Source organism: Cavia porcellus, unplaced genomic scaffold, assembly GCF_034190915.1.
Source record: "Cavia porcellus strain 051 isolate PalLab524CR breed Dunkin Hartley unplaced genomic scaffold, mCavPor4.1 scaffold_22, whole genome shotgun sequence".
In the NCBI taxonomy this organism is placed as follows: Eukaryota; Metazoa; Chordata; class Mammalia; order Rodentia; family Caviidae; genus Cavia; species Cavia porcellus.
Window position 1 is genome coordinate 12,373,890 of NW_026947505.1, and position 18,677 is coordinate 12,392,566.

The 18,677-nt window shown below is 35.5% G+C and overlaps 1 protein-coding gene across 6 annotated transcripts in view; it reads right to left on the reverse strand.

Annotated features, from left to right (window-relative positions):
* Epm2a (EPM2A glucan phosphatase, laforin) overlaps positions 1-18,677 on the reverse strand; it is a 177,415-nt gene that overhangs the window by 55,476 nt on the left and 103,262 nt on the right. For 5 of the 6 annotated variants that reach the window (XM_063233444.1, XM_063233445.1, XM_063233446.1 and 2 more), the window contains one exon: positions 5,965-6,139. In XM_063233444.1, the coding sequence (XP_063089514.1) occupies positions 5,965-6,139 (175 nt within the window). Of the gene's footprint in view, positions 1-5,964; positions 6,140-7,150; positions 7,290-18,677 lie in introns of those variants that run through there. The other variant, XM_063233448.1, reaches the window with a different exon arrangement.

An 18,677-nucleotide genomic window follows, 5' to 3' on the forward strand; every position in this document is an offset into this window, starting at 1 on the left:
GTCATTCCCATCCCAGTAAGTGGCAATACTATTTACTCTATTGCTCAGCCACAAAATATAAATCACACTGAACTCTTTTCTTTCTCCTGTGCATTCAATCTGTCAGCCAGAATAGCGTGAAACATGAATTTGTAAGAAAAGTATGTCCAAAAAGAACAGTGAATCCTTAGCACAATGATGAAGCTGCATTTTTCTCTCTCATACTCTGTATTAATTATATCTCTCTTCTGAAACAATACCTTTTTAAGGACACAAGAGTGCGTCTCCTTGTCTATGGTATAAACCTGGTGTGTTCCACAGCAAATAACACTTACTTGATAATTTAAATTTCAGAGACTGATTTTCAATTTAAAATAATCATTGACTGGAGCTGCAGAGACTAGCAGGAAGAGGGGCTCCTGCTCCCTGCACTGATGACTCAGGGACCAGAAACCAGCAGGAAAGCCAGCCACACAGAAGGACCCCAGCTAGAGTGCATACAACGGGCAGGGGGACTAGCGATGCAGAGAAGTTCAGGGCAACGGTACCGATGAGGCAGCAGGCGCCCTGAGACCCAGGACAGCTCCACCAGGCTGTGAACGCACTCATGCTTTTGGAGAGTGGAATCATCAGCGAGACCAGCAACAGGGCAAGTGTGAGAAGCAGCAGCAAGGAGCCAGCAGTCGGGTTCTGGAGAACTCTACCAAGAGAAGACCAGCCCCAGTTCCCACATTCAGAGGCCAAGACGGGCTCCATACCCAGCTCATTTCTGAAATCTAACATAAAATACTACCACAGAACTGTAAACATCAGAGGAATATGTTACCGCTTTTATAGTCCCTTGTTTGTCTGACTGACCACTCCCTTTCTGCCTGGTTGGATGCTGTCTTGTTTTGTTTTGTACGTTGTGGTTATTTTTGTTTTGGGACTTTCCCACTTCTTCTATTTCTTCTCCTTCTCATTATTCTTGCAATCTCCTCTTTCTTTCTTCTTTTTTCACTCAAGAAGGTTTACCTTCTTATTTATTTTCTGCTATTAATACTCTTTCTTTTCTTATGACTTCTTGAATTTAAATTTTCAAATGAGTAAACATTGTCTCTTCCCTTTCTGATTACTCCTTCACATTCCATTTCACTCTTTGCCTCCTGTGTCCTCCAGTTTCCCAAAACTTGGGTGATCATCCTTTGACCTCTAGCCTTGACTCTACTATATTTGACCTTATTCATTACTTTATCCTGTCTCTTAACGCTCCCATGCCCCACAGAATGGTAAAATCACTCCCCTGAGGGGGAAATCACTGCATACAAGTACATGATGTATGTTTTATTTTGTTATATAACTTTAGAGTTTGCTCCTGTGCTGGAGGAAACAGGTTAATGGTTACCACAGTTTGTCAGTAGTAATGTTATACTTGAAACTACTGTTATTACTAATAGTAGTACCTTAGCCAGGATATCATACATGTTATAATTAGTTTTTTCCTCTGTATGATAACACTGTGATTGTATAGGGTCATAATCATCATCACAACCCAGGACCAAAGGATTGGGTGCTGAGTCAAATAGGAACTTTGCATTCTTTACAAAATGGAAAGGTAAGTTCTTGAGATAAACAATCATCTACATCTAGAGGACATCTCTGTAGAAAAGACATCTCCTAGGGAAACTTCAATAATAGTGATGGTTATCGATTATAAGAAATTGGCAAATATCAAAATAAAATAGAAAATGATAAGATACAGAAGGAAAATGCAACCCCATAGCCTCAGCCTACTGAGGACAAGCCCAGAACTCACTTATATAGACAAAACTGGAAGTCAAACACTGGAACTTTCTGAAATGATAGCAACAGAAATGAAAAAAACAACTGGAAAAAGCTATAGAGAAAATAATCTCTCAGGTACAAAAAGAAATGATGCTTTAAATCAAAGGTGTTAAAGAACACATAGATACTTTAGAATGAGCTTAGAAAAATGATGAAAGCAAAAAATGCTCAACAAAGGAAAGAAATGGAATCCATGAAACAAATATAAAAATAAACCTAAGAGATTAAAACCTCCATTGAAAGTATATATAACAGGTTAAATGAAAGAAAGGGTAGAATTTCAGATTTAAGGGAGCTGGGGATTTAGCTCAGCGGCATAAGCGCCTGCCTTGCAAGCAGGCAGTCGTGAGTTCGATCCCCGGTACTGCTAAAAAGGAAAAAGACAAAAAAAAAAAAAAAAAATAGAATTTCAGATTTGAATACAAAATTACAGCTAGTGATCATGAAAAGAAAGATTTTAAAAATAAAAAGTCCATGAAAAATCAACCCAAAAACTACAAGATGAAGCAAAGAACAACAACAAAAAAAGATTGATTGAAGTCAATGAGAAATCTGGAGACAGAACAAAATACCATAAAAAAATTCTTCAGAGAAAGAATTGCAGAAAACTTCCAAAGCATGAATAAAGAATGTGATACACAATTAACTGAAACATATACAACTCCAAACAGCCATGACCAAAATAAAACTACACCAAGAAATAATCAAGATTTCAGAAATTCAGCATAAGAACAGAAGAGTAAAGACTATTAGAGAAAAGAAACAAATTACCTATCAAGGGAAGCCCATCAGAATCATGGCAGACTTCTCAACACAAACCTTCAAGTCAAGATGATCTTGGAATAAAAGATTTCAAGTTCTGAAAGAAAACAATTTTCAAACCAGACTGATACAACCTGTAAAAGTATCTTACAAATTAATGGAGAAATAAGATGCTTCTGTGACAAAGAACAACTAAAGAAATTCACGACCACCAAACCAACCCTACGAAGAGTATTGGAAGATATCCTACAGACATAAAAATGACCACAATTCCAAGAACAAAAACAGAAAGAAACCATCAGGAAAGGCAAGCAATTAATTGGGGAAAATCAGAGAACCAACAGCAGGAAAATATCATGACAAAGATAAGGCAATATAATCAGCTTTAATAATTATCAATGTAAATGTCCTCAAATCAAAAGAAACAGACAGGCAGAATGAATCAAGCAACAGGATCCAACAATATGCTGTATACTACAAACACACAACTCAAAAATAAATTCATAGACTAAAAGTCCAAGGATGGAAAACAATCTTCCATGCAACAGGAACCCAGAAAAAATCAGGAGTAGCTGTTCTATTTGCAGACAATGTGAACATTAAAACAAGGATGATCAAAAGAGATAAATATGTTCACTACATACTTATTGGGGGAAAACTTCAATAGAAGAGATAACAAACCTAAATATATATGCACCAAATATGGTAGCACCCAACTATACAAGACAATTATTAATAGACATGAAAAATAAAAAATGATGCATTACACATCATTTGCAATCAGTTGCAATAACACAACTGTGAAGGAAGACCTTAAACCCATTGTCACATAGAAACAGAGCAACTACACAAAAAATCAGCAAAAAAAAAAAAAAAAAATCAGAACTGAACCAAACCTGTGAAAAATGGACTTTGTAGATGTTTATAGAGCCTTTCACCCAAAAACATAAGGATATACATTCTTCTCTGCTGCACATGGAACTTTCTTTAAAATATACTATATATAACCCACAGAACATGCTTAAGTAAATGCAAAAGAACTGAAATTATCCCATGCATATTTCTGACCATAGGGCAATGAAATTAGAAATTAATGGCAAAAGAAACCACAAAAACTCCATAAAAATAGGGAAATTAAGTAACATACTCCTAAACAACCAAGTGATCACAGGAAATTAAGGAAGAAATTTAAAAATATCTACAAGTAATCAAGAATGCTGATACAACATATCAGAACTTATGGGATGCAAAGAAAGCAGTATTCACAGGGAAATTTATAGCAACTAATTCTCACATTAGAAAAACAGAACAATCGCTAATAAACATCATAAAGTTTCACTTCAAGCCTCTCGAAAAAGAAAAGCAAAAAAACTGAAAGTCTACAGAAAGGAGGAAATTATAAAGATCAGAGCAGAAATTAACACAATGGAGACTAAAAAAATACAAAGAATTAATGAATCAAAGAGTTTGTTGAGACAATAAATAAAATTAATAAACCCTTAGCCAGTATTCTCAAAAAAAAGGAAGAAAAGACTCAAAATCATGTAGTGAGAAATAAAAAGGGGGAAAACACCACAGATCCTATGAAAATTCAGGAGATCATCAATACCTACTTCAAAAACCTTTTCTGTCATAGGATTGAAAACACAGAAGAAATGGACAGATTCCTAAATATATAGGAAATAACAAAGCCAAATGAAGAAGATATAAAAATTCTGAATAACCCAATATCACTCAGATTAACAACCAAGGGATTTCCAACAAAGAAAAGCCCAGGTCCTAATAGATTCATGGCTGAATTCTACAAGAAATTTAAAGATTTAATGCCAGTACTCCTCAAATGCTCTAATGAAATTGAAAGGGAAGCAATTCTCTCTAACTCATTCCTGGAGGCAAATATTATTATGATACCAAAACCAGGGAAAGACCCACCCAAAAAAGAGAACAATAGGCCAATCTCCCAAATAAACATAGATGCAAAAATCCTCAATAAAATACTACCAAACAGAATGCAGCAAATTATCAAGAAGATTATACATCACAATCAAGTGGGATTCATTCTAGGAACACAGTGATGGTTCAACATGTGCAAATCAATCAATTTAATATACCATATTAACGGAGCCAAAGGCAAATTAACATGGTAATCTTGATTTATGCAGAACAAACTTTTGACAAAGTTCAGCACTCACTCATGATAACAACCCTAGAGAAAACTGGAATAAATGATCTCTACATCAATCTGATAAAAGCCATCTATGAAAAACCAACAGCCAACATCATACTAAACAGACAAAAATTGAAAGCACTCACTCTAACATCAGGAACACGACAAGGATGCTCACTGTCATCATTACTATTCAACATAGTTCTGGAAATATTAGACAAGGCAATTAGACAATAGAGAGAAATAAAAGGAATAAGGAAAGGAAATTAAGAAGTTAATTTATCATTTTTCAGATGACATGATACTGTACATTAAAGAACTAAAAACTCCACCAAAAGGCTTCTTGATTTAGTAACTAAATTCAGTAGTATAGTTGGTAGACATAAAAACAGAAGAAAATATAATGGGAAAATTCTCCACACTTACAAAATAGGAAATCATAGGCATTTTTAAAAATTGGTCACAATTTTGATAGATTAGAATTTTTAAGAAGGTAAGAAATAATATAATATTTGGTAAGGATTACAGTGGGGCGAAAATACAAATATCAGAGAATCCTCTCAGAATCCTGTAGAGAAAAAGCCATAACTATTTTTAAATGAATACATTAACAAAGTATATATATACATATATATGCATCTTATTTCAGATTGCAGAAAATCTAGTGTTTAAAATAATCACCTCCAATAAATACAAACAGAAGAAAGTTTATTCAAATAAATCAAATGAGCACATTAACTCAACTTTTATGTCTTATTTTTCAGCTATCTGAATAAGATTTTATAAGGAGACACAAAGTTTGTTTCACTGTTGCTCAGTAGCATAAAGAACACAAATTCTGATATAGAATACTGTAGGGCAATTCTTATTTTTAAGCCATTACATCAGTACAAAGGTTGGTTATCTGCTGTCCTGTTAAATATGTTGATACAGTATATGTACCTAATATAAGTACTGTCATCTCAAACACTGATTCACTGATCCACTGTAATTCACCTTTTGAAAGCACTGCAGGGACTAAGGGTTTAACTCAGCAGCATAAATGCCTGCTTGGCAAACGTGAGCTTGTGAGTTCAATCCCTGGTACCAAAAAAAAAAATCATGAAAGTATTGCAGGATTCCAGATTCCTTCAAAGAGAGACACTGTAGTTTTCAAGAGAGTAAATATATCCTTTATCCTAACGCTGCTTCTCATCCTACCGCTATATTAATAAACATGGCAATATTCTTACCTTGAATAATGAATGGCTTGGTGGCCTGCAATGTTAAAATAGAAATCCGTCGTGTGCTTCATCTCGTTGGTCTCTCCAGTGGCCTCAATCCAGTGTCCTATCGGGATACAGTAAACACCATCCACCAGGTTGTTTTCATTGTAAGTGCAGCACCGATCATGGTAAGGCCCATTGCCTAGAACGAGAGGCAACGACAAACAGGTCAAGTAAATCGGTGTTTGCTTAAATAACGTCAGACTGGCTGATACAAAATTAATAATATGGTGACAAACAACACAAAGCTGCTTAAACAATACATTTCAGTATGAACAAAACTAACAGTATAAAAAGTAGCAATTTGCAGAATCTAAGTATATGTGGTTTAAAAAAAACTTTCAGAGCTTAATAGTATCTCTCATTGCACTAAGAGCACATTATGTTTTGACTGATTAGACTCTGTTCCATTCTGTATGATAGTATCAAGTTTGAGGGTATAGGCAACTACTTTGAAGGCAATAAGATTCACTATGATGCCCATTCTGGTTTGACTATTATCTTCTTTGGAAGTCCTGTAATGTTTACAAGGTTTAGGTTTTATTGGTCTTGTTCTCTACTGTTTTGTTCAACTTTATAGTACCTAATGAGATAGACAATTCTTTTTAAGGAAGCAAGAGGCATTATGGTAACCATTGTTGATAACCTTGTACTCTGTTTTTACATCTTGTGCTATGTCTATCCTTGGTTTTGACTGACAGCTTTGTTTTGCCATATTTGACATTATTCTCTTCCAAAAAAAAAGTAGTAAGAACCAAGAGGAATAAAACCCAAAATGTGTAAATTGTGTTGTAAAAAAGAGAGGGGAAAAAAGTGCTCTAAAGGATACAACTGCAAGTGTGTTTAGGGGTGTTAAATAGATGACCATATTAATGTTTTTGGTTGGATCATTGAACACAACTGTTTGCAGTCTCACTGTTTGAATGTCCACTTTGTATGCTTTGATACTGTGACTTGATTAACTATCTCTAAGATGATAATGTGTAGTCTATTAACTGGTGATTTCTTACGTTTTTTTGTTTTTTTTTTTTTTTGTAGTTCTGTATTACTTGTACCCTTACACCGCTTTGTTTTGTTTTGTTTTTTCTCTTTTTCCTTTTAAATAAAATTTTTTTAAAAAGAGCACATTATGAATCATTTTGTGCCCAATCACCTGCTGAAAGGAGGTGTTTGTTTGTTTGTGACAGGGTCTCACTATGCAGTTCAGCCTGGCCTTGAGCTCACTTTGTAGCCCCAGCTGGCCTTGAACTTGCAATGATCCTCCTGCCTCAGCCTCCCGAGTCCTGGGATTACAGGTGTGAGCCACCATGCCCAGCTGAAAGGAGATTTTAAAGCCATTAATATCACGTACACCATAATTTTATCCTTCTGGCACACAAATGTGTAACTAAAATCAGCAGTAAAGTATCTTAGTATCAGCTTCAATAATAAATGTATTGATATAAATATATTCATAAATAATAAAATAATTGTTTGCATCTAATCTTATTCACAGGTAAAATAGAGATCTTTATTGTGTATAGAGAAGAAAACTAAGTCTGACAGAGATTAGTTAGCTTTGTGACTATCAAGTACAGAGCCAGTAGTAACCGGATTCCCTTAGTCTCCAACCTTTCAGGCAGCTCATACCTCATGCCCCTCTCTGCCTACATCACAGGACCAAAGACAGACCATCTCCTTTCCTTCCTTCCTCTCCTCTCCTCTCCTCTCCTCTCCTCTCCTCTCTTCTCTTTTCCTCTCTTCCTTTTTTCTTCCTTTTCCCTTCTTTCCTTTCTTCCTCTTTTCCTCTCTTCCCTTTTTCCTTCCTTCCTTCTTTGAAAACATAACTTGCCCTGCTTCACAATTCAGCTGAGTAGCAACTACATTAATGTAACTGTCTAGATGTTTGTGTGCTCCCCAAACTCCTTTGATGATACCAGAATCTACAAGGTGTTGGGAAATGTGACCTTTGGAAGATGATTAGGCCAGGGGGGCAAAGCCCTCAGGAAAGGATTAGTGTCCTTATAAAAGAGCTCCAAGAGAGACTCCTCAATCCCTTCTACCATGTGAGGACACAGAAGCAGGGGCCATTTACGAGGCAGAAAGTGAATGCCCTCACCAGCTACCGAATCTGCTGGTGACTTGACTTTGGACTTTTCCACCTCCAAAGTTATTAGAAATGAACTTCTGTTAAGTCACTCAATCTAAGATATTTTGTTATAGCAGCCCAAATGTTCTATAACACCAGGGGTCCTTAATTTCTATGAATTATATAATTCATAGTTATTTTTATTAAACTTTCTCATTTCAGACAACTCTTTCCTTTATATCACCTGCATTATGTTGTAAGGAAAATATATGAAGAAATAAATTGCATTTCTTATAAAGACAAAAATTCAACTCATTTACTAATTGCTCTGTGTTTCTTGGTAAAAAAAAAATTTAAGACAAGTCCTTAAACTATTGGGTGACTCTCCAGAATATGACTTCATCTTATCCAATAGCATCTATCCCTCAATAAATCATTACTGATCTTTGTAGATTGGATTCCTCTTTTTTCTCTTGATGGCTACAAAGCACTGTACCACCTCTTCAGTAACCTAGATATTTAATAGATGATAAGTGAACTATACCAGCAATCCCACTTTTACCAATATACCCAACAGGAATATTGACTTTTAAAGATACATACAGAAATATGGATGTATACTAGTACTATTTTAATAGTAAATACTGAAAATATGTGATTTTTCTCCCATAAATATTTATTGAGACAGGTACTATGCTTTGTTATGTTAAAGGCTTAGTTATTTACTATAAGAGCAATTTAAAACTTCTGAAATATTTTACACAGGCATGTAACATGACTAAATTTTTATTCTGAAAAAAAACTGTTTATAGAGTAAAAATTAATTCAAGAATAATAAGGTAGAGCTAAAGAGTCCATTTAAGAAAATACTCCATCAGGCTAAGCAGATGACAAAGAAAGCTTTCACTGACATGGAAAGGATTAGGTGAATTCTGAAGGGAGAGACCACAGGACTTGGTGAGTAATCAGGCATGAAAGTAAAGAGGAAAGGGGATGAAAAATGACTCTTAATTTTCTCATGAATACAACTCAATAAAGAGCAGTATCATTTACTGAGAGACAAAATATGGAAATGATTTTAGCATACGGGTTGAGTGCCATTTAGATATTCAAAACATGCCAAGTACAGTTGCAATTATTGATTTAACACCCACACCAAGACCTACAATATAAAAAAAAAAGTCATCTGTGTGTAAATGGTAATTGAGACAAGGATATAAGTAGGTCAAGAAGAAAACAATAATCATTGAGAAGAAAAGAGAATAAAACCAAGTATGAAATCATTTCTATATTCAATGGTTCAACAGAGAAGATTGATCCTACAATGTTGTTTAGAAGAAGAAGCTAGAGAGGAAATGCAGAGGCCACTGAGAAGACAGATGATGATTAGAAATGTAAATACTGACTGAAGCATTGGCTAGATGCATGCTTGACATTAACAGTGGTCACATTTGGAAAACAGAACTGTTTCAGGGACCTGGCCAAGATCCTCAATCTCCCAAATGAGTGTATGGTGAAGGTTTAAATAAATGAGACAAGTGCTATGATTTTACAACTGCAGGAGGCTCAACACCCTCTATCAGAGTTTGAGACTCTGGGGGCTCAGACAAAGAGCTTCTGTAGGCAGCTCATATTTATTAGGTTTCAAACAAAGAGAGGGAATACTGAGGAAAGCACAGAAACTGAGCAGGACCTTGGGAGTCACTTCAGAGACTTCTCCAAGTAGTAAATTATGCCAGTTTAGGAGAACTGTCTTATCTCCATGATATTTTTGGTAGGAGTGAGATAGCAGAAGTGAGATGCCTGTAGCTGCAGTCCCTATCTACTTAATTTGGTTTGGAACCAGGTGTCCTCAACTGTGGCCTTATCTTACCTTTAAGGTGTCTCTGCCATCACAGGCCACTGTAGGTCTCAACCAGGCCTACTGATTCATAGACGTTCACTTATTATAAATCCACTGCACATCTCCAGACAAGCAGCCTAGGCCTATGACAGACTTACAGATATAGAAAGCCAATCAGTTAATTTTAAATCCTGCTCAGAGCTGCTTCATAGTGGTCTCCAACAGGACTGGACAGAGGAAGAGTATTTTACTCTATAAACTATTTTAAACTGACTGGATTTGATAGAAAGATTGTGTTACTACAAAATATATTAATCTTTTTAAAAATTGTATACATGTATTCTATACAACATGGATTTTATTTTATTTTATTTTATTTTATTTTATTTTGTGGTGCTGGGGATCAAACTTAGCTGGCCTTGTGCAGCAAGACAAGAATTCTACCACTGAGCCAAATACCCAACCTGAATATATTAATTTTAATATCTAATGTTTAATTCATTTAATAAAAAATGTGACATACTGATCAGTACACTATATTTAAAATAGTTTAAATGTTACTTTTAAGCATAATTACTAAAGAGTTCAAATATATAAATATAATGTTCAAGACAAATTTTTATACACCATTATCTTTCTGAGAATTCTTCATTGCTAGAATTGGTTTGTGAATACTCATTTTTACATATATATGTTTTAGGCCAATTTCACAGAGGTTTTCATTTATACTAACTCATGAAAATCATTTTATAGCAAATAAGTTGTCTTTTAGAGACTCTACAGAAATAGCAAAGATGGGCCACGGATTTAGCTCAGTGGGTCAGTGCCTGCCTGGCAAGGGTGAGGTCCAGAATTCCATTACTAGCAACAAAAACAATTTAAAAATAAAAAAGAAATAACAAATATGAATATAGTAATAAAATAAAACCTGTTTTGAGGGATTTCTATAACTAGAACTATAAATATACTTTTCTCTATTTTTTATAGTATAACTAAGAAAAATGGACATTATTAAAAACACACAAGATAACTTTGAAAAGCAAAGAGAAGAAAAGAAATGATCCAGGGATAATGAAACGTAACGAACAATACAATAGTAAATTCTCTGCAGTTTTATTTGGATTTTGCTCTATACACCCCAGACTTGGATCTGAAAAGCCAGCAATCGGTAACTCTTACAGAACAGACAAAAGAAAACAAAACTGCAAAAAGAAAAGGAAGTGAGCAGCCCAGCAAAATACTAATAGCTACTCTCTTCCAGTCAAATACCACTGGCAAAATATTGCCTCACATTCATCCACACCAGCAAAAGCCATGTTTGGAGCCTAGATTTCATGCTTATCAGGCTGTAAAGAAGCACCTTAATCCACTCACAGGCAGCATCAGGAAACACGACAGTCAATTGGGACATTATGTAACTATGATGGAGAAAAATCAATGTGGAATTCCAAGAAATTCTTCAAATATAAACACCCAACACAGGAAGGAAATGGAATCCATGAAACAGATTCAAACAGATGTCCAGGAGATTAAAAATCCCACTGAAAGTACATGCAGCAGAACGCACCAATGTGAGGACAGAATCTCAGATATGGAAGACAATACTGCAGCTAGAGATGGTAAAAAAAAAAAAAAAAAAGATTTCTTCAAAACAGCAAGGGATCACAAGAAATCATTCCAGCAGCTGCAAGGTGACACAAAGAAAAAAAATAAAAGGCTGCCTGAAGACAATGAAAAGCAGGAGAGAGTGCAAATGACATTTAAAAACCCAAATATCAAAAATCTAAATATTAAAACAGAAATATTAAATCTGATGAAAGAGAGAATTGGTGTAGGTTTTATGAGCAAAACTCCATCACACAGGAACTATAACAAATAGCAACTCGGACATCATCTAATTAAAAAGCTTTTGCACAGCAAAATAAACCACCACTAGAGAGTGAAGACACAACTCTCAGTGTGAGAAAAAACTCTTGACAGCTACTTCTCAAAGAACTAATATCTAGAATATATAAAGAACTGAAAAGAATCAGACCCCCAAATGTAAAGACTCTGTCCAAAAATGGGCATCTGAAATGAATAGACAAGTCTCTGATTTAAAAAAAAAAGTAGAAATAGAAAATAAATATATGAAACCATGTTCAAAATCACTGATCACTTGAGAGATGCAAATTAAAACACCACTGACATACCATCTCACTCCAGAAAGAATGGCTGTCACCAAGAAATCACCAATAACAAATGCTGGCTGTGGGGGGAAAGGAACCCTTTTTCACTGCTGGTAGGAGTGTAAACTGGTAAACTGGTTCACTGTGGCAATCAGTGTAGAAATTCTTCAAAACACTAAAACTAGAGGTTCCACTTGACCCAGTTTTCCCCTTTCATGGTATTTTCTCAGAGGAGTTAAAAGCATCATTCCACAGCAATATATGCACACCCATCCTTATAGCAGCACAATTTGTAATAGCCATATTTTGAAAAAAGGCCAAACGCCTCTCAACCAATGAATGGTCAAAGAGGTTGAAGGGGTTTTTTCCTAGAGTGTAGAACCTTTTCTAGAGTGTAGTTTTTTTCAGAGTGTAATACTACTCTGCCATAAACAAGAATCGACTTGAGACATTTCTAGGTAAAACGGATGAACCTTGAGACCATACTCTTCAGTGAAATCTGACAAAGGTTCAACTATCACATGGTTTCTCTGGTGTGAAAAATTTAAAGTGAAAATAAGAATCAAACTGTAAGAGATATTGGGAAATGGAAAGAAAATGTTTAAATGAAAAGGGGAACAATAAAGGGGCTGGGAAAGGAAAAAATAGAACATAAGGATAAAATGGAAAAATGTTTTTGTAAATCAAAAGTGAAGAGGGGGTTGAAGCGAGCTGAGGGGAATGGAAAAAAAGAAGCAAGTTATATCACGGACAGGTACAGACTCCCTATGATGAATTTAGCACTTCGTGTATCTAAACTGTACCAATAAAATTTTTAAAAATAAGAAGAAAAAAATTCTCTAATTCATCTTATAACAGACTAAAGGAAATTGTTTTATAAATAGTGCTGACAAAAATAGCAAATGTAATAAAACAATATATTTTAGAATATGAAATAGTAAAAAACATTAAAATTTTAAAAAAGAAAACCAAGCAGAAGGGAGAAAATAATGGAAATCAATGAAATTAAAAGGAGAAAAAGTAGAGGAAAAAAAATCAATGTAATAAGTGCTGATCCACTGAAAATTGACTATACTTTCAAGTACCACACAACTCAATTTTGCTCCTGGTTTTTATCCTAGAGAAATGAAACAAATTCATATAAAACCTGAATGCACATATTTACAATTATTCATGACAGCCAAAAGCTAACAACAAGCCAGTTTTCAACTGGTTGAGAGTAGATAAACAAACCATAGTACACCCATATCATGAAGATTATTAGGTGCTATGGTTGATACATTCTGTCAACTTGAGAAGTTCAGAAATTTAACTAAGAAATGCAGCAAGGATCTAGGATTCTTACTTTGTAAATATCCTCATCCTGTGAAAGAAGAGGACACAGAGGCAGCAATGAGTGCCACATCTGTCCTGGTGAGGAGTTAACCTGCTGATCATATAAGGGAGGAAAAGAGGCTTGCTCTCCCCACTTTTGCTCTGGCTGCTGCCTTGAAGCGTTGCCCCAGTGCCATGCACCCTGCCTCCGAGCCAACTAATTATGGACTGAAACTTCCACAAACAGTGACCTAAATAAACATTTCCTTCTTCCATTTTGGGTGTGGGGTATTTTGTCCAAGCAAGGAGAGGAAAGTAACCAAGACATTAAGCCACAAAAAAAGAAACTATTAGTGTATGTCACAATCTAGATGAAAACTGAGAAAATTACAGAGTGAAAAATTACAGCCTTTGCAAACTATAAACTATTTAATTCCATTTACATAACACTCTTGAAATGAAAAATTATAGAGACAAACAAATTAGTGTTGGGCACAAAGAAAGAAATGATTGTCTCTGTGAAGAGGCAATCCAGGAGATCCTGGTAATGATGAAAATGTTTGTATCTTGACAGGACCAATAAAAATGTCTAGCCAAGCACAGTGGTACAGGTCTGTAATTCACTCTAGGAGGCTGAGGCAGGAGGATGGAAATTTCTAGCCCAGATTGGGCAATTTAGCTAGTTAGTATAATTTTGTGTCAAAATATAAAGGGCTGTAGATGTAGCACAGTGAACAGGATTTGATTCTCAAAAGTGGTCTTGTTGTATGTCACCACTGGAAAAAACTAGGTAAAAGAAACATAGTGTCTTTCTATATTATTTTTTTACAACCATATATGAATCTTCAATTAGTCAAAGAGTTTAAGATAAATTTTTTTTCCCTAAATACACTGGTTACGTTTCCAATTTACTTTCTGTTTCAGAGGACGACATAAAAGGACATTACACATCACTCTGTTTACCTCCAGAGTGATCATTTACACACTGATACTTGTTTCCTGGTCTTCATCCCTGTAAAAGGGTCATGAGATCTATGGTGTCTGTGGCTGAACAAGCCAATTCTTAGGAGAGAGTGGGAGGCAGCGACTGGGTGTGGCCACAGCTAGCTCCTGCACTCATCTAACACAAATGAACACACAACAAATATTTAGGGGAAATTAGCCTGAGTTATTGGTAAAAATGCATGAAAGGCTTGGTCTAATTAATAAGGAAGCCTATTTCGTCTGAGCAGATTTGACCCTTGTGTTACTGACTTATCAAGAGTTAAATGTGTTAAAACAAAGCTACAAGCCGTGAAGGAGTGAGAGGCTGACTTTCTGGCACTCCAGTTAAATCTCAAGGTAAAAACCTAAGGGTTTAAACCTCAGAACTATCTCATTATTTCAAATAGTTTTATAAGTTCAAAGGTTATACGTTTGTTTTTAATAAACTCATAAATTTTGAAATTTTATAGGAGGAGGAAATATCTATAGGCTAAGTATATTCTCCTTAACTAAAATATTGTTGCTGACATTTTATTTTAATATATCCTCTTTGGAGATTCATTACAGTTTTTATTTCTACTGTTCATATTTCATATGAACTTAGATTCTAGCTGTTATTAATTTTAGCTCTTCATGCACCCAAATCTGATCTCTCTGATGGTGCCCCATCTGTTGCTCCCTCAGAAACTTCTAGCACATAAAGTTGCACAAAAATGGGACAGTTATTACAACTGCTTTGGCATTCTGATATTCTGTTCTAATGACAAAAAATAAACTTTGTTTACCACCAGCCTCTTTGAAAGAGTGGATCTTGTTCCAGCTAAGCACTTTGATGAACTGTAAAACTTGGAGGCAGAAAAGCTGAGCTCACTCATAGCAGTGGACACAGGTGACTTGCCCTTTGTAATGGCATACAGAGCTGAGATACAATTACAGAATGAAAAGATGAAGAAAGGTTGTAGAGACTGAAGAGGAGAAGAAAAGGTGAGGCCCAGAAACAAAAGAAAAAAGATCCGGGTAGCAAATGATATAACATCAAAATGCTCTGATTGTGAGACCACTGAAGAGAGGGTTAAGGGCAAAATTTTCATAATTAAAGTTTTTTACATTTTAGTGATATTTCTCTCCTTCTTCCCACCTTTCATTTACACACAGAATTCCAGTGTGGAGGAAGAATAGCTATTTCATTAACAAAAATGTGTTTAAAAACTGAATTTCTTAAACACACTTGGCTTGGTATTGCACCAGTCAACACAGAGACACAAGAAGAAACATCTGCTATGCTGAGCAAAATTAGGAAGATAAAGTAAAAGATGATCATAGAGGATATAAATCTTTGCTGCACCTAGGCATCCAAAGAGTTTCCATACTTCTAAATCTATAGGATCAGACATTAAAGTTATCTATATGCATTCAAAAGGAGAAAAACCAAAGTTACAATATACCTTATTCAATCACAGAATCCTCTACAAGTTTTCAGAATCCATATACATAAGGTAATAAAGTGTTAAGAGAGAAAATGACACCTAATAAGAAAATTATAAATGAGAAAAGACTTAGATTACTTTTACATAATTTTTATATCATTTGACTTACTTGATCATTTAGATGCATAAATCTTAAAGGCAAAATGTAAGCAGATAACGTTTCACACTAGTAGCAAAAACAATTAAATTTCATTGATGAAAATTTAAAAATTGAAAGTTACCTAGGGCTATAAAATTAGTTCTATACTACTAACTCAGATAGATAAATATATAGTCATTCTGTATTAAAGCGATAGGTTTATACAGTAAAGAGTGCCCTACCTTGAATTAAAGCTTAAATAACTTTAAGGAAAACTGTAATTCAGGAAATCACAATGAATTCAGGAAATATCTCTAAGAGTCTGATTTAAAATATTAAGAATGGGATGTCATCAGCAAGCTCTTCAGCCCTGGTCCCTTCTGAAATCCCAGGAGCTACTCTCCCCAGATAAGGAAGTTTGTCCTTGTAAATATCCAGAATTTTTTTTTTTTGGGTGGTGGGTATTTATTTTATTTTTATTTTTGTTTTAAAGAGGGTAAAATAAAACAGAATAAACAATGTAAATAAACAGAAAACAATGTAATGGACACAGATTTCAAAGCAAGACAAGAGATCTACAGTGACTACCATAGTGTCTTTTGTTTTCTTCTAAACAGTTGTCTATGGCTTCGCACACAATGAATTCATACAAAACAAAACAGTATAAACCCGATTAGAACCAAGTAATGAAGGCATTACAGGCCTTCAAAACCAGACAATAGGAAAATCAACAATGGCTACCTTAATATCTCTTACTCTCTTCAAAACAGCTGTCCATACCTTCATGTACGTTAAAATTAAACAATACAAAACAAACTAAAACCACTCTGAACAAAGAATAGAAGCATTATTCGATTTCACAGCATGATGGTATGGAATCAGCAATGGATACCATAATGTCTCTTTTTCTTCAAAGTAACTGTTCATTTCATCATGCATAATATAACCGGTTCTTGTAAACTGTTTAGAATTTGAGAGCAAAGCTGAGACATCCCTTTGGGCCAAGGGCTGAGAAAAGTCATCTTCGAAAAGAAAAAGGACAGTTTGACCTTGATTGTATCACTTCTCCCCCAAACCAACACAGAGATTTTCTGGGCCCACGGTTTCTGCCATGGCAAGAGACAGCTAGTGGTGTACATTCAGTATCCCCAGATTCTGTGATGCATCACAGGAAGCCTGCTTCTGCCTTGCGCCATGGGGAACAATAGTGCAGGTACCATCAGGGAAAGGCCACCTGGGGTTAGTTTAAACAGAGAATCAGGCGGTGCTCACCTTGCGAATCTTGGTGAGGCCTTGCATTCCAGGGAAGGGAACAGAGATGCTCTGCCAGACAGACCAACCAACAGCACTACCAGAAGCATGGTCAACACACCTGCCAGGCTAGAGTCCTGCCCCGCTTCCCTCCCCAGCCTGGACTAGGAGGCCAAGTGCAAAGCCACAAAGCCTCAGAGTAGCCAAGTAGTGTCCCTACCAATACTGAGTACTCTGCCTAAGGCCTGCCCTGGTTGGGAGGCAAGGGCGTAGACATGAACACAAATACAGGAATGATCTGGTCTTGCCTGATCCCACATATGAAGGTGAGCCCACACATGAAGGTGAGCCCACATAGCCTTACAGATAGGCACAAGGCTCCCTCAGGCCCAGAGGCCAGCCCATATCAAGGCTCAACAGCTTACTACAAGCTTAAAAGCAGAAGAAAGAACCAATGAGATTGAAGACAGGATATATGAAATTATCCAGAAGAGCAGACAGACAAGGAGATAAAGGAGGAAGAAGAGGAAAAGGCGAAAAAGAAAGAAAAGCCACAGAAATTACGGGATATCATCAGATGAGCTAACATTCGTACAATAGGAGTTTCTAAAAAGAAGAGTGAGAAATAGCCCAGAAAACACATTTAGTGATACAATCGATGCAATTTCTCCCAATCTGAGTAAAGATGCCAATATCCAAGTAGGATCAGAAGTCTTTGATCAAATTCAACCCAAGGAGGAATACACTGAGGCAAATCATACTGAAACTATTTTTAAAAATCAAGGACAAAAAAGGAATTTCAGAGCAGCAAAAAATAAAGAATATATTGTGTGCAGCTGAATTACAGTAGCTCCAGCATCAGGGTCCTCTCTGGAAACCCTGGTGGCCATTAGAGAGTGGGTTGATATATTCAAAGTACTGAAAGAAAAATACTCTGTCAACCAAAATTAGTTTACTGAGTACAGCTATTCTCCAAAAGTGAAGAAAAAATAGAAACTTTTTCTATTTTTACACTATAGAACCATGGGTTCAAGGCGGGGGAAGACTGGGAACTCACAAAGCAGATGGGCATAAAGTGAGACAAACAAACTCTAAAGGAATTCAACATCACAAGCCCTATCATATAGGAAGTGCTAAAAAGAGGTCTTTAAGCCAAAATAAACTACAGTAACTCCCAATAAACAACACAAAACATATGAAGGTCTAATTTTGTATAGTATAAATAATACAGAGTCAAATTCAGAATAGTCAAATTCAGAATACTCTAATACTATAAGGGTGGTATGTTAAACAGTTTTATCTCTAATATAAAGGTTAAAAGAGAAAAGTATTACAATTTCAGCAATAACATTGTTAAGGGAGGCAGGTATAAAAACATACAAACTTTGACATAAAAATTACAAAAGTGGGAAAGAAATATAGGTGTAGAGTTTTGTTATCTGATTGAAGTTAAATTGTTTTCAACTTAGAACAGCTTGTTAGGTTT